Source organism: Populus trichocarpa, chromosome 14 (genome assembly GCF_000002775.5).
Source record: "Populus trichocarpa isolate Nisqually-1 chromosome 14, P.trichocarpa_v4.1, whole genome shotgun sequence".
NCBI lineage: Eukaryota > Viridiplantae > Streptophyta > Magnoliopsida > Malpighiales > Salicaceae > Populus > Populus trichocarpa.
This window is the reverse complement of record NC_037298.2, coordinates 1,326,182-1,350,671: the sequence shown is the minus strand read 5'-3', so window position 1 is coordinate 1,350,671 and position 24,490 is coordinate 1,326,182. Positions and strand designations below refer to the sequence as shown.

The window sequence follows — 24,490 nt, the reverse complement described above, 5'->3', positions numbered from 1 at the left end:
GTTAGGAAAGGGGTGCGGGTTTAAAAAGCAATCTCCCGCAAAACGACTGCATATTGAAGATAAGAACACCAATTCCTTTTCCTCTCTTTAGGCTCTCTGTTTTTGTTGCTTTTCTTCGGATTTTCTCTCTCTCTTTTTCTTTATTTTTTTTTTACCTCAGGCATGGGTGTTAATAAATTAATATACAGATTTAATAAATTAACTCGGAACTCGAGATCTTAACTAATCTGTATTAAAATAAAAAACTTGACTAAATCAGTAAAAAATACAATATTAATTTGATGATCTAGTTGATTCAGGCTGACCGATTCTTAATTCATTAATTTTTTTTAATTTTTAATTGTCAAAACAGAATAATTTTATATTTTTTTAAAAGTAACTCAGGGTTGATTCTGCAACCGGCCTTATAAAGGGTCAAAATTTATAACGTCAATCGTATGTTGTACGTAATAATTGCTTTGAGGAGGGACCCTGGTATTGTACTGTATTGTCATAAAGGTAGACAGTGTCGTTATCATTTCTGAATGGTTACTGCTCCTCCTCTGCTATGTTATTTTACATCTCTTTAGAAGGAATGAGTGGGGAGTGTCTAATCAAGGAATTTCAGTGATGCACGTCTCTATTTGTTTGGTATTTTAGTGTATATAATTTTTCAAAAATATTTTTTATTTTAAAATATATTAAAAAAAATTTCAATTTTTTTTTTCATTACCATGTTAAAACCATTAAAAAAACTTAAAAAATATAAAATCAATAATTTTTTCAAATCACTCACAAATAATAGAAGCTATTATATTCTCGAACACTAATTTTGTGTAAGAATAAATTCTTTTTTAGCGGTGTGTACCAGTAACCAGAGCCCTTTTCAATTTAACTAAGTGGGTTCATGACACTATTTGTCCTTGAATTTGCTCATATTATGTAGTTCGGTCCCTTAGTTAATTGATTCGCCTATTTTATACTCTTTTATTGATATATAGCATCTCTTTCTTGTCCGTGTAAAAATGAATTTTGAGAAAAAAAATTAAGATTAAAAAATTGAAAAAAAGGGTAATTATATTAAAACCTAATACAACGATAAAGGAGAGGTGAAAAAATATTCAAGCATAAAATCTTTAAAATATCATTGTATTTTTTATCGCTATAAAATTATTAATTTTACCATTGAAAAATTCTCATGTCTATCAAAAAAGATTTTTTATAAGTATTAACTATCGATTACATGACATACTAGGCATCACCTGCTACCACCACAATTATCGGTCATCTGACTTAACAAATATCGCATGCTATTACTCTAACTATCGATCACATGACTTACTAAACATTATATGCTGCTGCAACACCTATTAGTTACCTGACTTACCAGACATTACCTGCTACTACAATAAGTACCGATCATATTGGCTTAGCAGACATCACCTACTACTAATTATCAATCCTCTAAGTTTTTTATATCAAGTTACCAAATACCTTAACTATAAATAATAGATTAAATTACTTAAATTAAAAAATTAACCAATTATCTAACACATTAATCTTATTTCCAAACCTTTTATATTATGAGACTCCTCACTCATCTCGCAAGCTAACAAGATTATTCAATTTCGAACTCGTGTGTACTCGGTTTTTATTTATAAGGTGTATCTCTATACTAACATGATGTATTTAAATGAATTCAATTATTTTTTTTAAATGATGAATCCAGTATTCAAAACTAAAATATCAAATTCATCCAATTCATACTCTTAGCCACGTGTGAGGTAACATTGGTTATTATGAATCTATCTTGTTGCCATGCTTGCTTAAAAACATCAAAACCTTTTGTCGGCATGGTGTCTCTTAATTTTTTTTATTTTTTTTAGCAGACGGTGCCTCTTAATTTATAATTCGTTGTGATAAGATATAATATCTAGAACCCTTTTTTTTTTATCTCCATAATTGCTTATAATGTTTTTTTTATACCTAATAAATAAATAAAATTATTTACTTATAATTAAATTTTAGCTCTTGAACCATTATGTTTTGAATAAATCTGTATTATGTAATTATGTGATCACGTGGTTTTTATCTTATAGTATTACATGAAATAACAAGAAGGAAGAAAAAGAAGTACAAGATTTTGATACAAGATACGCTACACGAGTTATAGACGAACCCAAAACCCAGGCCTGAAAGATCAATTCGAAGACATGTTTGGATTGAAAAAAATAGAAAAACAAATCTTGATTAACTCAATAAAAAATCGTGGTTAACTTAATGACTCAGTTAACTCTCAACTTATTGATTTTTTTTTATAAAAAATATATGACAGAAAACAATATTGTTATGATTATAATAATAATAATTATTATTATTACTGCCTTGCTAAGGGCAATCCTCCTCCGAAGTTGTACAACTATGACATGGGTACGAGGCGATCCGTGTTTCATCGTTCAAAATTCGAAGAGGGGAAACGAAACAACAGGGAAAGCCTCGTAAAGGCAGAGATGATAAATAAATAAGAACGCAAGAAAAAAGACGGTGAGGTCGGTTTCGGCAGTTCAGCAAGGAAAGGAGCGTGGCTGGCACGTGGCAGTGGTGGGGGAGAAGGCCGTTAGAGAAGAGGGTAATGGCGAGTGGGCCTCCCGTGACAGGCTGGACTGACAAGATTTTAGCACCGTTCGTCCCCTGATTCTGCTTCTCAACTCTTGTCGTTTTCTGCCAGCTCACTACTTCCGTGCGTCCTTTTCACTCCCTTCTCATTTTAAATCAATTTTAAAATAAATCCATCGGACGTAAATGCTCTCCAGCCTGTCTTTGGTCAAAGTCACCCCTCATTTTATTTGCCCTTTTCTTTTTTAAAAAATATTATTATTTTCTCCTTAGCGGATAAGAATCACATTCACATCCCCCCCCCCCCCCTCCCGTCCATGTCTTAATCCCCACGTTTTTTTTTCTCTCAAAAAATCCTTTTATTATAATTAGAGTGGTTGACATGTTTTAAAAATGTTTCTAAAATTATTTTAAAAAATATGAAATTAATTTTTTAGATACTTTTTTTTATATAATTTTTTATGTTAATATAAAAATATAAAAATCTATTTTTTATCTTAATATATTTTCAATTAAAAAAATATATTTTTAAAAGTTATATTGGTTTTTTATAACTAAGATCTTGGACTGTGGATACCTAATAGCTTTTTTTTTATGACTTCGAAACCGCAGTACTAACAAATAACAATATAATCTTAAAAACAAAAGAATCTCGAAATTTGAATTTCAGTTAGGCATTTTTAGTTTTTTCCTCTATATTATAGGCTCTATTTGTGTGTGAACTTGGCGAGCTGTACTATGCCAACTGCAGATGAGTCAGTTATTTCTATCTCGAGTGGAAGTGAGTGGTGATTGTCAAACACTGTTCGGTACTGCGGCATTGATCGTGTTTTTTTAAATAATATTTATTTATTTATCTATTTTTTCTGCTGTTTTTGGATTTTTTAGATAGTATTTGTTATTGTTTACTTTTCAAATAGCTTTTAAAAAGTTAGATAAACGAACAGACGACGCGTGTTAGTTTGACAGCTGTTTACTAGTAACTGCCTTGCCAGGAAGAATCCTCACTCTTTTAACGGCCATAACCGGTCATTGTAACCGGCTTAACCAGTCATCCCTAACCCTTCCATGTATATATATATACCCCCCCGTTTCCACTCCATTCACTGTTCTTTCATATAAAACACGGCGAGGCTCTGCCTCCACCACTTGAAAAGAAAACCCTCCTTAATTTATATTTAATTTAGGGCTTAATTTATCTCTAAATCAATCCATGGCTTCTTCGAGAAAAGATGTGGATCGGATTAAAGGTCCATGGAGCCCCGAAGAAGACGAGGCGTTACAGAGATTAGTCCAAACCTATGGACCAAGAAACTGGTCCCTGATAAGCAAATCAATCCCTGGTCGATCTGGGAAATCATGCAGGTTGCGATGGTGCAACCAGCTGTCCCCTGAGGTCGAGCACAGACCATTTAGTGCTGAAGAAGATGACACAATCATCAGGGCCCATGCTCGTATCGGCAACAAATGGGCCACCATCGCCCGCCTTCTCAATGGGCGCACCGATAACGCTATCAAGAACCACTGGAACTCAACCCTCAAGAGAAAATGTTCTTCCATGTTTGATGACTTAAACGACGACGCACAACAACAGCCTCTTAAAAGATCCGCAAGTCTCGGGGCGGGTTCGGGTCTACACTTGAACCCGAGTAGCCCATCCGGATCCGATTTGAGCGATTCAAGTATACCCGGCGTGAATTCATCTCCCGTTTTCAGGCCGCCAGTCAAAACCGCCTCTCTTGTCCCACCTAGTTTGTCGATTGACGTGTCCTCTCCGACCGTCGATCCACCGACTTCATTATCCCTGTCTCTGCCTGGATCCATTACTTGTCAGGCTCCGGGTTCTGGCTCAAGTTCTGGATCCCATGTTGTTAACCCGACACCTATGGTGCAAACACCTGCTGCACCCCCACAAGCTGCAGTGGCTGTGCAGCAACAGGAGCAAGTTTCATTTCTGCAACAGAAGAATCCTGGGTCTCGACTTGAGAACCAGTTTTTCAGTGCTGAGTTTTTAGCAGTCATGCAAGAGATGATAAGGAAGGAAGTGAGGAACTATATGTCCGGGATTGAGCAAAATGGGCTCTGTTTGGGAACAGAGGCTATAAGGAACGCTGTGGTTAAACGAATTGGTATTAGCAGAATCGAGTAGCCAAGCAGAAGAGAAGTAGATTGTTAGTGACGGCCATGATCATGATCATCTGGGCATGATGATGAAGCAGCTGAGTTGACTCGGAGAGAGAATGAGAGAGGAGGGCAAAAAGGAGAAAAAAACTCTTGTTTTTTTTTTTTTAATTTGTTTTCTTTAAAGTTGCTTTAATCGTTGCTTTATACAGAAGTAATAATTTTGGTAGTGTACAGAGCAGTTTTCTTCGGCAGAGAAGAAGAGGATCTCGAAGGAACAAAATTTCTTTTGAATATAAATTGAAAAAAAAAAAAAACGATCTTTCCTTTTATTTTTATTAATCTTTAATTTAAATTCAAGAAAACTGGAATTAAATGACCTGCACTGAAGTAAAGTGACGCACAGAAAGGACACAACCGTTTTTGTTTGTATACAGAAAGAAAAACCAAAAGATGATTTTGTTTTTCCTTCGGAGAGGGAGAAAAAACTCAGACCGAATGATTTTGTTTGGTTGTTGGCTTGCTTGATGAGGATGATTGAGGGGCTGTACCTGGTAATTTTAAGGATAAATTCTGAATGGTAATAAATCTTTTTATATTTCGAAAAAAATAAACTAGAAAGACTTAAACTTCAGACGGCAATTAGAACCGAAAATCTTAAAACATTATCTTAATTGAATTTCTGGATTTATAAAAAAAAACTTGAAAAATAATTTTAACCGTTCTCACGATCTATCAAACAAGATTTTTAAAAAATAAATAATAATAAATTACACTTTTTGGAATTTTGTGTTGGACTTTTAGGTGGCGTCTTTCGGGTTCGTTTTAACCAGGTCGGAAGGATTGAGTTTGCTGCTTGTGGTTGATGACTCCACTTAATTAACGGTAGGAAAAAAACATTTGAAGATTCGGTGGATGCATTGATTGGATGGGTACTAGGAGAAGCTGGTGCTTAAATTGAGGATGTTTCCGATTACTGTTCATTCATTATTGTTGCCACTAAAGCATCCAGGGAAACAGCTCCTCAGATACTCTACTAAAATATCTTCAGCCTTGAGAAGTAACACAATCAATTATCCTTCTTTTTTAAACGGGTTGCTTTCTCTTCTTTTTTTCTGCTTTATTTTTTCTAGTTGGGCTGGAGCAGCCGAGTGAATTTGGTTATGGATTAATTTGATTGGATCGACCGACTTGTCTATTAAATTTTACAACGTTAATATTTTTTTATTTAACTTGAAATACATCTAGGTTAGGTCGAGATGGATGAGTTTTATGAGTTGACCTGCTAAAAACAACCAGGCTTAACAACTACGTCTTTATCTTTATTTTTAAGGTGAAAATTGATGTTGCACAGTTCATATCTAGACATTGTCAACAAGCAATAGTCGCAGCAAAACAAAAGAAAATAATGATGGAATGCAATAAAAAATGACCCAATCCATTTGATTTTTCTAATACTAATCATTCGACAAAATAAAAATAAAAATAAAAATTTAAGGTTGAGAAATCATCCAATACTAAAAGTTTTATTCATGTACAAGTAAATCCTTCCTTGGATAAAAGTACTTGAAGTTGATGGCAATGCAATTACTAATGGCTTTCTCAGTCTTTCAGCTCTCTTTCTCGCTCTCTTCTGCTTGTTGCAAATTCGTTTTTCATCTTCTGCAAACCATAGATACTCTTCAACAATACCCATCTCTGTCAAATGAGAAATCAAACGATGTTTTTGTTCCAGAGAATGGTATTTTCTCTGCAGGGTTCTAATTTTCTGTAGGGGACAATGCTTTCAGCTTCCAACAATAGTTTGGATGGAAAATAGAGATCGACCAGTTAATGCAAAAGGCTCTTAAGTTTTCCCTGCTGAAAACTGGAACGGTTTTTCCTCTGCTTGCTTTGATCATGCGGGGCAATATTCAACCTCCCTCTCTCGAGTGCAACTCCAACTATACTAAACAGTGGCATCCGGCAATCTTGTTCTTCAAACTTCGGAGAAGCTACCCCCTGGAGAAGCTTCAAATCAACAAAAATTGTCTTATCCCGTCCAGAAGTCAAAGCAACTACTCTTCTAGGCGTGCTGATTCATGGCTAGGCCCGATCATAACCCCAAGTTTTTAAACAAGATACCCTTTTGCTGGCACCGGTTTCAAAAGATTTGGATACGTTGAATTAGTTATGTAAATTCGAGTATACAGTTCATAAAAAATAGTGCTTGTCGAGAAATTCTAGAGTATTCAGTGAGTAATTACCAATACAAAGAAAATAGAGGAATAGTTTGGGCTACAGGAGAATATTCTTATCACTGCTGTTAGACAAATTGAGTACTACACGAGTCTCATTGTCTTGGAATTTAACGAGGAAGATAAAAATCTGAGCATTGATTTAAACACCACTCTCTTAGATTTTTCAAAAGTCTCTCAACGAGATGCAATTCCTTCACACACTGAAGTTGACTAAAGAAGAACAATTTGGAAATGACACTCTCAATTTCAAACCTAACTCTCTCTTGCTAGGTAGTGAAAGAGATTCTAATAAAGTTGGGCACAGCCACCTGCGTACCTTGCAAGACAAGATAGCTAAAGATAGTTGGCATATACCATCTAGATAATCAATTTAGTTTAAGTAACTACTGGATTCTCACAAAAGGGTTCGCAAGTGAATGACATACACTTGAATCTCAGAAGTTTTTAACGTAGAAAGGGGATAGATTAAAATGGTTCAGTTGTATTTGATGGTGTATTATGTACAAATTGACATCCTTATGCCCCCAACCTAGTGATCTTGTTTGATGGTGTTTGCTTCAGAATCTTCTGGGACATGATATGTAGAGAGGAAAAAAGCACTCTGATTCTTCTGTAGAAACCTGCATGAAAATAGACAGTATATCAGTATGACGGAATTCCTAAATGAAAAAAGAAAAACATGAAACTGAAGCATCATAGACACTGATTATCTGAAATAATTTTCCAGAAACATACACAAAGCAAGCTACGTCACTTGAATTCTATTTGTTCCAATGAAGTTCAACAGTTGGAATTACACACAACAGTAAACTAAGTTAATTCTTCTGAGACTATTAGTTGGACTTAATTTCTGTGATAATATAGATTTCTAATTGCCACAAAAGGATGACATGAGCTCGGAATTCATGGTTGTCAGCGGGTATTGCAGATGAAAAAAATGTATTGCAGACATCATGGTGCAGCTAGTCCAAGTTAGACTTCTGATCCAACTATCTTTTGCTCTTGATCAATCAGTATCTCGGGAAACTCAAACCTAAATAAAGGTGGTAAATACAGAACATAAGTCCAGCCATAAGGATTTATTAATGATTGGAGTTCCTACCTCAGAAAGTCAACCAATTTTTGGTGCAACTCTGTCAGTGTCTCCTCTTCAATGTTTGCATGAACCAATAACTCAGGCAACTTAACTGAAAATGCAACAAGGAGAATATTAGCACAATAAGTTGAGATAGATAGCTAGTGTATTTCAGCATCTGTATTTCCAATAAATATCAGTACCACCATGCTATACTTCTCGAGGCCTGTGCACAGACAAATGTATTAAGTACTAGTATGAACAGCAAGAAGCATCCTGTGAAAACCAGTGTTGCATAGAATTCGATGCTACATCTATTGCCAGAAGACAAGTTTCTAGCTCACTGATTTAAAAAATGTGGACAAAGGAAACCAAACACAGTTTTCAAAGCTATTTTTGATAAAAAGAAAACACGATTTATTTTTTCCCACAGCAAAGAGTAAACATACCAAAGAGGCGTAATAGATGCTCAGCACCATATACCATTGAGGGAGAAACATCATCTCTAATTGCATAAGTATACTGTTGCCGCTCACTTTTATACAGAAGCATTGCTGGCAAGGCCTTGTCAAAGTAACAGCGCAAACCTTTCATAATTTCAGCAGTTGATTCAGGCATCCTACACCCATCAAATCATAAAACCTAAGAGCACTGAAAATACAGATCAAGAATACTAGAACAGATGGGTACTTCCTTTATTGACAATAAAAAATCTAAACACTCTCCCCTCTCCTCTGGTCAGCAGAGAATAAAAAAGTTTCCAAATATTTATTGAAATAATTATTTCTAGTAACTTGGGCTAAATCTTATAACTTAAGAGTAGCAGTCCCCAAGGGTATAATAAAATGTTGACAAAAGAGCAGGTTCTCTACTTACATGACATCTTTTTTTGACCTATACTCACAATACTTCTTACATATGTCTTGGACATTTGGGGCACGAGGAAGTTTCACGAGCTGAAAGAAAAGAGATAAAAAAAAAATACATTAAATCAGTTTTTAAAGTTAACTCTTCAGCTAAACAAACAGATATAATGCCAAGCTAATCATTAGAATGATAACACAATTATTTCAGCACTGTAGTAATCAAATCTTACTTGTCTATGCTGTCAAACAAGTTGAAATTTAAAACAGCCAGTCAGTAGTGCTGCTTAATTAGTTACAATTGAGCAGAGAAATAAGTAAAACAGGCATGGAAAAGATGATGAAAGAAAAAGGAAAAAGATTGGCGGCAAGGGAGGGAAACACAAAGAAATGTAACAGTGGTGTACACAAGTAATTTTACAAAATATTTAAATCTGAGAAACCAGCTGTGAATAGTGACAATAATTACCTTGCTCTGATGAGTGATAAATTCACAATCATCAACAAGTTGTTTCTTTAGTGTTGGTGGAATTTGGAGATTCACCAGCTTTTCCAAGGGTACAAGATCTTTTTCCTAACAGTCAAAACAACAGGCTAAGCAAAAAGATGCCAAATGATCAATGGAAAACCTTTTAATTTTTTTTTAAAAAATCTTAGCTGATTCAATTTTTTACGATAAGGAATACACTTAGATTGACATGGGCAAACCAAAAGTGCACAAGGCTTCAATAAACCGGAGAGTACCTTATTAAGATTGTCATTTTTCCGCTTCCTTCCCCTTGAAACTGCATATATGTCCCCAGAACAGCTTTAAGAAATAGCCAGTCCAAAGGATTACCAAAAAGAATCTTGCAATCAACAATTACAAGGTTTTTTTTTTTCCCGCATGTAAGATTAAAGTAAACTTAGTGGAGGTTCTCCTGAATAACAAAGGTTCCATCTGTAATGGTAAATTAAGGCAACTTTTCCCTTCTTTGGGCCACCAATGATCTATTTTGGAAACAAACCATGGATCAGAATCCAAATTTAATGGATTTAATAACAAAGCATGTCATGCTATTAAATTTGCATCAAGATTGAGGGACTGTTTGAATTGCTTTGAAAGACTTATTTTGACCTCAACCATCAAGTTTCCTCTTAATAAGACTGAAGTTGCATGTATCTCTAACTTATGATCTTACAACGATTACAGCAAACCAAATTCTGGAACAGTGAACTCTTATGTATGATGCTGAGGATAGGAGATAAGGGACACAATCTCCAATTTTAAAACTAGACAGAAAATAGAAACTAGAACAATCAACATCTGTGCACATTATCCAATAACACAAGACAATAGGAAGCAATCCAATCACTATTCCATTTATCCCAAATATTTTCTGATTCTATACAGTATTACGGATCATATTCTTCATTCCACAATAAGTAAAAGTGCATGTTCTACAACAACCAATACAATAACTTTAAAAAGAAATGGAAATATAAAGTACTTGCATCATCATGTAATCATACTTAGTATATCAAAGTTTCAACATACACTATACAGTAGTAAATTTAGTGTGAGAATCATACTAACCACCAGAATTTTTCAGTTTCATTTGTGGTGCCTGTACCGCCTTTGTTTTCATCTCCATTTCCAATCGTTCTTTGAGGGCTTTCTGCGTCTGAACATTCTCTTCAGTGTGCTTCAGCAAACGATCCGTTCCAACCCATTCATCCCAACTGTTCACAAACAGAAGTTCAAGAAATGACAAAAGGGCAGAGTTTTTTACAAGCAGAGTAAACAATCAACGAATGAGAAAAGCTTTAGCATAGCATCCCCCCCTCAAAAAAAATAATCAACTCCAACTCCATCCACCCTCTCAGCACCAGCCAACAAGCATTCCAAAACTTTCAAGCAAAAATACATATTTTATGTAGAAATTAAACTGGATATTAAAATCCAAAGAGCTAAATGTGCTCCAAATACAATCCTTTAGAACATGGTTGTTTCAAGATCATAAAAACATAAAAGAAGGCCAGAATGAAGGGATAAAGCTTTGAGAAGAAACACTCTCTCCCCCCAATTCAGTAACTTCCTTCAGCTCTCAAGTAGAAGGAAAAGAACAATACTTGAGGAGTTTAAGCAGGGAGAAAGTAATTCATCAGAAAAGAAACTCGAACGGAGCTTTCGAAGAACTAAAAGTAGCAAATTGAGCAGATTTATAGTCCCAACAAACAACAACCTGCCTAACTCCCTCAAAACATAAATCCCAAGTTTCAGTACCATAGAAGATGCTACTCACGTTTTGTTCCACCCCTGCAAAACACATGACATTACGCAATTAAAATACTTCAAAGGACAAGGAAAGGCAAGTGGGTGCACAAATAAACATAAAATTAGACAACTTGGCAGTTGATCCTTACTGTGTAATGAACAAAAAAACCCCATTTGTTTTCTTCATATAAAGCTCTTATCACCTATTTACATGGAATTATTCAAATTACGTTCAATTTTAATAAAATAAAGAAAAAAAGAACATAAAGATTCAACCTTCTCTGAATATTACAATTACCTTGGCTTCATAGTATTGTCCAGAGTGAAAAGCGAGGACCTTCTCATCATTTACAAATACAGATGGAGGGTGCGAAGACTGACATTCCTCGTCGGTTTCGGTTCTCATGTCTGAGTCTGTCTCTGTGTTTGACTCATCTGACACGGTCGCTGAGTCATCATCGTTGTTTAATCCAGTGTCTGAGCTTCCCATTTTGCTTTGCAAGCTATGGTAATGGAGGTTTTTTTTAGAGAGAGGATAAAGAAGACGAAGAAGTTTGGGAAATGGAATGATACGTGGGCTCGTTGAAATTACGCTAAAACCCAAAGATAGTCCGAGCCGGGTGATATTTGATCAATGACCAGGGATTTTAGGGCTTGGGTCATATTGGCAAGTAGGCTTATTATCCATGGTAGATGGCCCCTGCTCATCAGTCATCGTCCATCATCACAAGGTTATCACTTCACATTTCACGAGTTAGCTGAGTCAGCTTATATTATTTTATAAAGATATTATTTTAATTTTTTTAAAACTGAGATGATATCTTTTTATAATAAAAAAATAAAAAAAAAATTAATTCAGCTAAATCTCATTTATGATTGAGTTAATGAACCAAATTATAAATGAATCAATCAGATCACTTAAATAAAATCGAGTCAATAATCAACTCATATTGAAAAAAACTCCATCTAGAGGTCCTTATGAAATGAGATATGGAACGAAATTCCAGGAATTACAAATATAACTTCGAGCTTATATTGATTATGGGTTAAAAATGAGAATTAAATTATATGATATTAATTTTTGATTTGGGCTGTCCTGGTCATCCTATGTGCAGACAGGTTTAATAATTATGCATAATTTTTATTATTTTTTTAGGGAAAAAACATGGAGTTCATGCTATATTGATTAAAAGTATAAAATTGCTGATGTTGGAAGACTTATGCTAGAGAATAGAGAACTTATTTCATATACATTGGAAATGCATATTGGTTTAAGTTAAGTCTGCCCACTCAATTATACAGTAAATTGATAGTGGTATGCATGAAACATCAACAACAACAGACTCAATTATGCACTAAATTGATATTGGTATTTTATTTATGTGTTATATATTTCTATTATTTTAGTTTACGGATCAATTTGTCAGACCAAATCCAAGCCAAAGCTTGAATAAAATTGTTACGAGAGAGAAGTTGCAAAATAATCCAAATGCAAAAGGTATCAGAAATATTCCAACACAATAAAGATTATAAGAACCTCCCCCGGAAGCCTAGAAATGATCGGTGAGAATGTATGATAAGAAGGCAAATCAACCGCTTAAAACACATACTTAATAGCATATCATGTTAGCTAACAAAAATTTGAGGAGGACAAATACCTAAATCATACAGCAAACAACAACCATTACGCGTTGTTGTTTCCTGGAGTCCTGTTAAAGGTGTTGATTTTGACTGTCAAAGCTTTGAACAGAAACGAACAAAACAGAAGGAAGCAGCCAAGTTTGGTGGTAGTTCACAGCACTTTGAAGCAGTCCTACCGTCTTGAGTTTGTTCGTATTCGATTCTCGAACTCTTCAGGAAAATATAGCCATGATGCATCTCTTCTTCAGGTATTGTTTTCTTTGCTTTCTAAGAGCCCCCATCCATATGCAGAAAGCAAGACCTCTCCCTGACACAATCCATTTTTAGTAGAAATAATTAAACTGCATAGTTATGCTAGAACTTGGTCATATTATGGAACCTGTTTTTTGTTTTATATTTTTTAAAGAAATTTATCTTTTATAATCCTGTTCCTCGAAAGTGTTTTAATCAGTTTTCTCAAAAAGTTCATTAAATATTGGCTCAAAAGTATGTATATTCAAAATTAAAAAAATGAAAAACATGAAGATAAGAGCTTCTGCTCATACAATTTGTGAAAAACGACGACTAATACGTCATGGACGAACAAGGATGGAGACTCTTTAAAGGATGCACCCTACGCCTTTTAGGGTGGGGCAAGGGTTAGGTTTTCCTCTCTTTTTTTTATTGCACCAGGGTATCCTCCGGCTCCTTTCAGATCAGGAGACTAATCCTCTTAATTTGTGGTATCATCGTGCACCTTAAAGCGGGTTCCACTACCGGCAGGGATTTAAATCATATTCGCTTTACAGAAAGAACTAGACCCAATTCTCGTTGGTTAGGAAATGTATCTTCTTTTTTATTTCCAAAAGTCTCATCGAATGTTGATGTAGCTAGCCATGCAGATTTTTGTAACTTATGGACACAGGTTCTCATGGTCGAAGGTAGATAGCTATAAAACTTTCTTTCCGTGTTAATGCAATTGACACTACTAAAAACTAGATTTTAGCAATGAAATAATCATGTTATTGATTTAGAAACAGATTAACAAATTGTGTATATATTTATTTTTTAATATCAGCAATGAAAAATTCGTTGTTGAAGAACAATAAATTATCTAAAAAAATAAATTATCTAAGAAATTTACAACGAATTTTTTATTGCTAATGTGTACTACATATCAACCTTGCGTTGATCAATAGTATCCTAGTTTGTTTGCACCATGAGCACTATGATTATATCTTTTTTATTGTATTGTGACTTATTTGCATTAATTTAAGTTTAAATGAGTTTTAATTTTTATTTTTATTCCATTTATTTTTGTTGATGAAGTAGTTTTAAATATTAGTGTATGTTGTGTATATATTTAATTTCAACAACTTTCAAAATATCCATAAATAATTAATCAAAATAATAATAAACCAAAACAAAAAAATTATATAAATTAATTAAAAAATCTATATAAACAGGAATTGATTTTTTGTTGCTAATTAGAAATAACTCGGAAAATCTATTACTAATTTCAACAATGAATTTTCTCGTTATTAATTATCAGTTACAGATTTCAACAATAAAAAATCTGTTGATTATAATAAATCAACAACCACAAATCTAAGTTCATATTATTGCTCATTTTGTTGCTATTTTTATCAGAAACAAATCTTAATTTTATCTGCAATGGATAATGGATTAGACAGTTGCTAAAAGCTTTATTTTTCTAGTGGTGTGATGTAATAAGAGCAACCGTGGGAAGAAATTGAGTGACCATTAGTGGAAGAGATTGCTAGCTAGTACTGGCATTGTCTTGATAAATGTGATTGATGTAGTTGCATTGATACGTACATTTTTCCCTTTTCTTAATTAATATAAGCACCAAATTAAGGTCCCTTTTCAACTTACGTACGAAGACATCATGTGTGTCACTGAGGAACATATTTCGGCATGGTCTGAAAACCTTTATGATGTTCAGTAGCCAATTGTAAACTAGCTGATCATGAGATCAAGTTGCCTGAAACTCCTATTGGTTATTACTAGATAAAACAAGGTTTTCTTTAGTCAGGCTGGAGAAAATTAAAGATCATGTCTCTGCTCGTAAGAGAGAAACTATATGGAAGAAAGCCTCATTGCCAAGTAAAATTAAATTAATGAAAATAATCATGAGAATCTATATAGGAATGAATTGCTATATAGCTAGCAAGCTACAAAGATTAAAAGAATAATCGATTCACAGAAGACTGGTTCAATATTATATCAGTGACCCGCACCAGGGCTAGGACCGTCGGGGGTTTCTTGGGTGTTGACATTCTTGGAAGCATGGCCCCTCCCTCCTTCGCTTGGACCGCTGTTTTTAATCTCTTCAATATGCAACCCATCGGAGAATATCGCACCAATCCCTTTGTTTACAGAGCCATGTGACTCCACCACATTGAGAAGACGAGCTTCCGAGACTATCAAAAGCAGAGAGCTTACGAAGAGAAGCCCGACGAAGAGTATTGAAGACATGGAAAGTCTTGCCATTGAATGGTGCAATCAAGATATTTCTTGTTGTTGACGAAGTTTCTAAGTATTATTCAGAAGAATGTTTTTTGCAAGTAGAGAGCTAATTAACTCGGTGTCCTATTTATAGGGACTGCAAGTCTGCATTCTGCAACATATGACCTAGAAATTTGACAAGGGAAAAGGAGAGGAACAGCCCCTGGAAAACACGTGGTGGCCCGAGAGCATTTTAGTTGCCGTCACCTGACTCTCTACCATTTTCCTGAAAGGAGGGACTACGTCAGTCTATACGTGCGTCCTGGAAGAAACAATATACATTGTACAATAATTGCAAAGAGGAAAAACATAAAAAAAAAAATTCAAGACATAAAAGGAACTTTGTCAGCAATCAATTTTTACTTTTCTCTGTTGCTTTATGATAGCAGAAGGGTCTGAGTAAGTGCCTTAGTAACCACAAAAAAAAAAAAAAAAAAAAAAGGAGCACCATAAGTGCGCAGAGACCAAGTCCATTCACAGGTGCAGGTGGAATACAGGTCATCAATTAATTCATATTATATATATATATATATATATATATATGCGAATTAATTTTGGGGTCACCCATGTCCATCCTCTATAAAAAAATCCCTGAGGTTATAACATTTTATTTACAGCAAAAAAAAAAAAAAAAACTAGAAGGCTAGTGACAACTCTCTCTCTTCATTATTTAATAAATGATAAGGTAGAATTATTAATCACGATTCATATAATAACAATTTTTTGAATAGTGAAAAAAAATGTTTTATTGTTCATATAAATAATAAAGTATTTATATACCTTAATTTGTTAAAAAAATAGCAAACAAACCCCATGCTATATTATAATGAAGTGGCTAGGAGTTATTAGAATTGATTAAATTTAATAATTGAGTTTTGAGTGTATTAAAAGATTTAAATTCTTAGGTGTATATATGTGATTTATTTTTAACTTTAGGTATTAGTTGTTCATTTTGTTTATTTAATATTCCAAATCGAATTAATTCTCCAACTGAATCTTATCATCCTTAGAAGAGGAAATATGCTATTGAATATAATAAATCATTTCCTAGTGATATACAGAAGAAATTATTCCAGTAAGTAAATAATGAAAATCAAGGTTACATTTGGTATATGATTTTTGTAGTTGATTTAAGTTATCTTTGGAATTTTTATTTTTAAAAAATTACCATCATATTTTTGTTAAAAATAACTTTTTAAAAGTTAGTTATAAAATTAAATAAAAATTATTTTAATTAAAAGTTATAATTTTTAACTTCTAATTTATTGATTCCAAGTTAATTATTCTATCTGATCGTTTCAAATTTTTCTTTAATAAATCTAAGTTGGTTAGTTGAGTCAATTGACTTATATTTTTAACTAGCAACTCAGATTTCGAGCCTATAATTTTCCGTTTCAATCCAGATTGTGGGGTTTTGCAACTTAAGTCGGAATAGGGATTTTGTTTTCTTCATATATAATTAAATGATTTTTCTGCGAAAATAAAGAGATTTCTTGATGTAATGCCTAAGACGCAGGCATTAAGGTATTCAATATTTCATTACCATGGATGATTATGTCGTTGAAGTTCATGCAACATGGATGGAACTGCATATATGGTTTCTTTTCAGCTTTTTGAGCAGTCGGCCGAATTGTTTTGAGACATCAAACTCTTATAAGATACTATTGTTTCAGCATGTTAATGATTACATCACATGCGATCGATGAATCAAATATTTTAAAATAAATAGCTAATTAATTTCTTGCAATTCAAATTATTTTGCATTAGCTATTACATCACAATCGAAAAATCAAACAAATTAAAATAAATAACAAATATCTTGTAATTTAAATAGATAAATAGCATGTAAAAGACACTGGTGCATTGCAGTGACATTGTTCACTCAGTTTCCCGGACCTCCGTTTGACGGGCCAGAGTTGATGACTGCTCCAAGGGTTTGCGCATTGGTATATTTATTACCAATTCCACCATGACTAGGACCCGATTTGATCCCTTCAATGTATAATCCATCAAAGAAAAGCTCAAACCCCTTGTTCATGGAGCCATGAGCAGCCCCTGCAACACTTAGAGGACGGGCATCTGAGATGAAAAATGACGAACTTACAACAAGAAGTAGGAGAAGAACATTAATCATGGGGCTCAAAGACTTGAAACTTCTGGCCATGAATATGCTATATGAATTCTTGAAAGGATATATAAAGAATGACGAAGAGTTGTCTAGTTGAGAGAGATTGTAAGGTGGAAATATTTTGTGTTGGTGCAAAGGGTTCTTCCTGCTCTTCCCATATATATAGGCAAAGAACGCCCATTGGCATGCAATAATCTTTGACTTGGGAGGAAATTAGACAGTGTGAACGTTTAAAAACGTGGTGGATTGGGGTTGTCAAGGTGCCGCCACCTGTGGTCTTTGATGGATCAGCAAAGATGTAAGAATGCATTCAACAAATCAAAAGGCACTTTGTGCACAAATATTATCGTGTGAGCTTGCGTGAGCATGGATCGCCAAATTACAATCATATAGATTGCCATTTGGTCAACTTACAATCTCCTCTTTCGTTCGTGTAGGGAAAGATCGTTTCAAAAGAAGTAGTTTTTCTTTTTTTATGAACGGTTGTTTAACCTAGCTCGTAGTAATTTTAAAAAAGAAAAGGGAGTGGTATTTTAAATTTCTATTATTCAAATGTTCTCATGATCAGCGTAGAATCAATCTAGGTTTGATTTTTAGAGTATTTTCAAACTAGCTAGCTCACTCGTTAATCAAAACTAAAACTCCTCCAAGCGATGAAGAGTTTAAAAAAGAACATCCCCCATATTATAATATTTTATTATAATATTTGAAGTCTATGTAAACATGTTAGAGAACAAATATATAAACTTGTTACTACACAAATGTATAGAGGGCTTGGTTGTTTGTATTTTATAGGTGTTATTTATGTATAAAATAAATAAATACGTTAAAACAATGTTTTCGCGTTTCTAAACCAGCTCTTTATTTGTTTCTATTCATAATCAATTTCTCTAACAGATTTGATACATTCAAATAAACTTAATAAATGTTTTTAGATATTTATCTCAAAATATAAAACTTTGATTGCCTCTGTTGACACTGACATCTGTTTTGGACAAAACACTTGTAAGCATGTGGCAAATTAAGAAAAATAAACCAAGGACTGCTCCATTAGCCAGAGAATTTTCAAATTTAATAATTGTCCCTTGAGCATAAATTAAGAAATTTTATAATGTTCAAACTATAATTACCAATAGTTATAACATAAAAAATAATAGATACAAGAAAGAAAGAAAAACAGGAAATGATAATTTAAAAATAAAATAAAGAGAAGAATTATATTTTTATTACTTTTAGTAAAATCAGATGTAATTTTCTCTCACTTCTTTGTATCCATTTCTCCTATTATACATCTCAATTTCGGAAGGCCTTCTTGTACAAGTAAGCAAGCTTGTACGCTTGTGTAGGACCGTTAAGCAGGCCTGTGTCCAGGCAACGGAAGTTTCAATATGGGCCGAGATGAAATATCATAACAGTTGAAAGGCCTCCTGAGTCCTCACTTGTGGTGTCTGATTAAAATGCCTGCAAGACCAGCCCTTTATAATAAATTAATAAACCCTAGTGAGATCCAGTGTTCAAAGAATCTTACATCTTCTTTTTCTTCTTCCTGTGGATTACCAGGTTAATATACCATCACTATCTAAGGAGTTTTTTTTTTTTTTTTTTTCTAGCGTAGTATAAAAAAAGATGTGATAAAATAAGACAATACAAAAAATATTTAAAAAAATAATACAATTTAAAAAGTTACAAATGATAAATACGATTCACGACTCGCAAGTGTTATATGTGACTATTTCAAATTGCTGAATTTTAAAGACACGGGATTTAATAAAGAGAGAGAATAGAGGAGAAAAAGAAAAAAAAAATCTCTAAGATACACTGAAACTTTAATAATGACACCATCGATATTGTTGGAAATATCTCAACGAGATGAAATCAATGTGTCAAAGAACCATCTCAACTAAAAAGTTTAAACTGTTAGGTGAGGTCACGGGATATGATTTATATTATTCTCTAACACACCCTCTCAAGTGAAAACCTTTTGGGCTTGAAACTTGCACAGGTCTATTTTACCTTATGCTTAATTTTTATCAAATAAATAAGGATGGTGAGATTCGAACTCGTGATCACTTGGTCATCAAAGCTCTGATACCATATCAAATAACTATCTCAACTAAAAAGCTTAAACTGTTAGGTGAGGTCTCAGGATATGATTTATATTATTCTCTAACACAATGATATCAAGAAAGATCACCAACGATGATCGAAGTAGGCCATACGAGTAGCTCAAAGGCAAGTGAGCCCTTATACCATTGGACGGCTCGTGTGGCCCTCTCCGTTTATCGTTTGTGATCTTTTTTGGTGCTGCTGGACTCGTCTCGTCGAGATATTTGTAACGATAATGTAGGGTTGTTGTCGGAGTCTCGATATGCCTCCAAGGTCATTTTTGTTTTTTTTGTTTGTTTTTTTTTCTCTCCTCTCCCCTCCTTTTAATATGTGAAGAGAGAAGAAAGAGAGATAAGTAAAAAAAAATTTTGCAATTTATAAGAGTCGTGAATACGATACTTGATACTCGCGAATCGTATATATCATTTTTCTTTTATAAACTATGTTATTTTTTTAAATATTTTTTACTTTGTTATTTTATTATTATTTTTTAGCAGTCCAACAATACTACTATCAAAGTGGGTAAAAATCATGTTGCTAAATGATGGATCACATGTATAATCTCCGAAGAGAAGCTTGAAAATGGAAGAATTAATTTTTTCACTCTGATCGCCTGTCTACTTGTAGCAGAAATACCAACGATCTCCTTCTGATGGCCACATGACAAGACAAACAACCAAGTAGATCTCAATCCCCAAGAATAATCGAAACCTTGGTAGTGGGAACTTGTTTGAAACAATTCATTTTGTCTTGGCTCCATGTGCACTAGTCATCACAGGGTAAATATATATAAACAGAAATTGCATGTGACCCATGAGCCTTCCGACTTCTAGGCATAATTATCATACCGATCATTGGTGAACCCGATTCAACTTCAAAATGATATTATTCTATTTATATACACACACATACATACTAAGTTAGATTCTAAATTAACAAATGCTTTACGAGGTGATTTTTTTTTAAATATATTAAAATAATATATATTTTTATTTTTTAAAAATTATTTTTAATATTACCAATAATTTTAAACTAAAAAGTATTCAAAATTAACCTAATGCCTCCAACAATAACAAACAAGGCTTAATAAGTGTAGTTCTAGGTATTCAAATGTCGAAATGACAGAGATTGGATAAAATGATTATTTTTTAAATTATTTTTTATTTTAAAATATATTAAAATAATATTTTTTTATTTTTTAAAAATTATTTTGATATTAACACATCAAAATAATCTAAAAATATAAAAAACATTAATTTTAAATTTTTTTAAAAAAATACTTCCAAAACTCAATACCAATGGCACCAAAGTCAAGCCGGGCCTGCCTAACGCCCCTCGGTGGAATCATGAAGACCACATAAACGACAATCCAATCCTCTTTTCAGGTACTCGAGGGCTTTTACAAATCTAATCCTCAACATCTTGTCTCTTACAATCAGGCCATGGCAAAATTGACAAAAGGCATGGGCATGGGCATGGGCAGTGGCAGACATTTAATTTCAACTGTACCCACCTTGGCTCTGTCTGTTTATGGCTTTATGCTTCTCCCTCCAATCAAAAAGAAAAAAATATCATCACTCTCCTTTCTCATCTTGTCCAAACACAGATTTGTAGCTCTTGCAAGCTCAGAGATTAAGGCGTAATCCTCCCACTACCCCTCATTTGGACATAAACATTAAATCTAGCAAAAATGTGAAACAACATTTTTCATTACAACAAGCTTACATACACGGTACAGATCTAGTTAGTCATAACCCATATCAAACACAACAAAAAACCAAACCAAAACCCAAAAAAAATAAAAATACCGAATTCAAATTTGGACAAAAACAAGAAAAAAAAAGATTAACAAGACACTCTCTTGTATAAATTACATAAATTAACCCTAATTCACCTTCCTCTGTTACTAAAATTCATCTTCTCATAATACCGAATTGAAAGCAAAGACAGAGACAGATGCACCTCATCCTTGCCCCACCTAGCCGGTGGCTTGTTCCCAATCATCTTCGGGAACGGGTTCCAGGCGGAAGGAGAAGAGGAAGAAGAGGGTGCAGGAGTTGAGTGTGGTTTTGACAGGGGCCAGAGATACTGAGAGTGAAGTCGACGAAACCCACCAAGAGCTAAAACAACAGATCTCAGTTGTTGATTACCACAGCCAATATTAGCCCAGTGCTTGGTACAGATCAGCTCCCATAACCTCTCGTCCTGTACTGTCCTGTGCCACTGCTTGCTCACACAGGATGCCCTCCCTAAAGTCCTCGCGTCTACATGCTTCAACACCTCGAAAAGTAAGTTCTCGTCTAAATTCATAAACCCAGTTCCTGTATTGGTTTCGGATTCTATTTCTTCCTTGATTTCTCCTTCTTCTTGGTGCCTTTTCTTCTTCATTTTCATGTCGGTTTTGTTGTGGATTTCGGGTCCGGTGTCTAGTGGGCGCTTCATGGAGAGATTGAATGAGAGGAAGAGGGACGAGGGAGAGGGTTAGATAAAGGAAATAACGGAGGAGGTAGAGAAGAGATGATGGACCTAATGGGGCCTGGTCTTGGTTGTTATCGAAGAGGACAAGAAGGTGAGTTGATGCTGTTTTTTATTTATTTATTATTATTATCTGTGTATATGTAATTGACGAATTTGTCCTATTTTGCGTTTATTTTAGTAATTTTGTTATCCGTATGACGGTGCGTTTTGTTTCTTCTTTCTTTTTTCTTTTTTCTTTTTTCTTTTTTCTTTTTATCATGCTGCTTTGGTGTCAAACTTGAAAATATTGTCATATCTGGAAAAAGGATTTTCAAGGGTCATCTAATCAAACTCTTTAAACCTGGATTACAAAAAATAAAATAATAATAATAATAAAATTATGATTTATAGCTTTTTTCAAAAATAAATTTAAAATTATATCAATAAAAACTATCACAATTCTAAACACATATTTTAAGTCTTTAGTTTGTTAGATGATCATGTAATAAGTCATATTAGAATTAACAATTGTGATTAGAATAATAAATTTCATTATAAACTCTTTTTTAAAACTTTAATTTGAAAAAATTATAATTTATAATTGTTTTTTAAATGACAACCATAAAAATACATATATACTTATACTTGGAGTCTTCAATTTTTTTTTCAAGTCAACCTATAATTCAAGTTAGTTGGATTTGTTAATTATTTCTCCCGTGTTTCCCCCTTTTTGTTGGTATGGACATGATTTTCTCAAAGGAATATAACAAAGGAAATGGGTAAGAGAAGAAACAAACTAAGATTGTCATTTTTATTCTATTTTATCGGAATGGTTGATATATTTTTGTTATAGTTTAAAAAATAGAACAAATTAGAATAAATTTTATCTCATTTAGAATTTCAGTTTACTCCAAAAATTCCGTCTAAATTCCAGTTTATGTTCCGGCAAAATAATGTTTTTTTTTGCTTTTTTTTTAAAATAATATTTTTTAATTTTATAGTATCAATCATATCTCTCAATCCGATCATGAAATCGAGTTGAAATTTTACAAAGAATCTCCTGATATATTTTTATATCTCATGTTAAAATTTTAGAGTAATCAAAGTCCAGAAAATGATAGGACACAAATATAGAAAATGACTCATTAAATGCATTTTTGTAATTTTGTCTAAATTCATGATTTTATTTAGAAATGTTATTTTATTGTCTTTTTTTAGATTAATTTTTTAAAAATTTTATCATTCAATAATGGATTTATTGAAAATTGAGTTTTATAATTTGTTTTGATTTACTTTATTCGAAATTATCATAATCTCATTACTTGGGTCACGAATTTAAAAGGTTCACCCGGGTCGACTAACATGTTATCGTCTCAATTTTTTTTAAAAGATGTTAAGTTGGATTTTTTTATAGTCAAACTGTATTTTTACCGGTTGTCCAGGTTGTTTTTGGACTCATCGAGTCGATTAGGTTATATCGGTTCAACTCCTACTTTTTTACATGTGTTTGAAGTTTAAATTGTATAATTTCGAACATGTTCAACTCTATTTTTTTACCTTGTGTTTAAAATTTGAATAATATAATTTCTAATTTGTTTCTTTTTAAATTTAAATTGAAATTATATTTATTGAATTAATATTTTGAATTATATATAAAAATATTACAATCCCGAAAACACATGTTAAAATACTTCAAAACTAAAACATATCATTACAATTGAGAAAACAGAATTACAACCAGAACAGAAGTGACAATCTTCTTTAAAACTAAAATGAGAATTTTTTTTAATCTATGGAAACCACTTGGGTTTATTGGTTTGTGTTTTTCCACCTTTTGTTGTATTGCACGTATGCACATGATTCTCCCAGAGGGCCAGTGAAGGAATATAACAAAAGAAATGGGTAAGAGGAGAAAATAATCAGTGTTTTTAATCCATTTATTTTATTAGTGATATCAAAATGTTAGAAATTCTTATGAAACAGTGAAAATAAATTTCAATAATCCAAAGTCCAAGCAAAAATTATGTAAGAAATGAAAAACTCTTTCAGACCACGAAATCATGACTTTTTACATGTCTTTTTATCCTAAAAGGCTTTCGGAAACCGAATGGATTGAGTCTTCTTCTACTTTCTTTGTATGAACCAATTGGCTGGGCTTAGTTTGCGCATGGATTCATGGAGCATCAAAGCACACACAGAGCCTTCATTGGCTGCTCGGGAAAACTAACAAAAGCTTTCAAGTCTTCGAAACAGGAAACAAAGAAAGAAAAACGAGGATAAAGGAGCAGAGCAAATTCAGTGGCAGAGAAAAGAGCTTCTCCTACTTTTTCCCCCCCTTTGCTTTCTAAATTGTTGTTTTGCTACAATTATTCCAAACAATATTTTGAGAATCTGGTTTGAAAGTGAGGTTTTTGGCACGACCCACCGGATCCTTACGTTGGCTGCTCCATGAGTTCTCTCTTTTTTTCTACACCATATTTAATTCCAAAGTGGATTAGC

General features: G+C 33.3%; 3 protein-coding genes across 4 annotated transcripts; 1 reads left to right on the top strand and 2 right to left on the bottom strand.

The window, feature by feature from the left end:
* Positions 1 to 3,673: 3,673 nt before the first annotated feature.
* On the top strand, positions 3,674 to 5,919 carry LOC18104834 (transcription factor MYB44). Its single transcript, XM_006374809.3, has 2 exons — positions 3,674 to 5,296; positions 5,521 to 5,919. The coding sequence occupies exon 1, from the start codon at positions 3,809 to 3,811 to the stop codon at positions 4,742 to 4,744; it is 936 nt and encodes a 311-aa protein (XP_006374871.1). The 5' UTR covers positions 3,674 to 3,808; the 3' UTR covers positions 4,745 to 5,296; positions 5,521 to 5,919.
* Positions 5,920 to 7,090: 1,171 nt separating this feature from the next.
* On the bottom strand, positions 7,091 to 11,889 carry LOC7464894 (protein MRG2). Of its 2 annotated transcripts, XM_024584838.2 has the most exons (10): positions 11,450 to 11,889; positions 11,301 to 11,354; positions 11,180 to 11,193; positions 10,471 to 10,616; positions 9,639 to 9,679; positions 9,364 to 9,468; positions 8,908 to 8,987; positions 8,481 to 8,650; positions 8,059 to 8,143; positions 7,091 to 7,576 (listed from the first exon to the last, which is right to left on the bottom strand). In XM_024584838.2, the coding sequence occupies exons 1-10, from the start codon at positions 11,639 to 11,641 to the stop codon at positions 7,486 to 7,488; spliced, it is 978 nt and encodes a 325-aa protein (XP_024440606.1). In that variant the 5' UTR covers positions 11,642 to 11,889; the 3' UTR covers positions 7,091 to 7,485. The 2 variants fall into 2 exon arrangements, with proteins under 2 accessions (XP_024440606.1, XP_024440607.1); XM_024584839.2 differs by lacking the exon at positions 11,301 to 11,354.
* A 9,327-nt stretch (positions 11,890 to 21,216) lies between these two features.
* Positions 21,217 to 22,065, bottom strand: LOC18104831 (F-box protein GID2). Its single transcript, XM_006374806.3, has one exon. It carries the CDS (start codon positions 21,974 to 21,976, stop codon positions 21,425 to 21,427), a length of 552 nt encoding a protein of 183 aa, XP_006374868.1. The 5' UTR covers positions 21,977 to 22,065; the 3' UTR covers positions 21,217 to 21,424.
* Between the last annotated feature and the right edge of the window lie 2,425 nt (positions 22,066 to 24,490).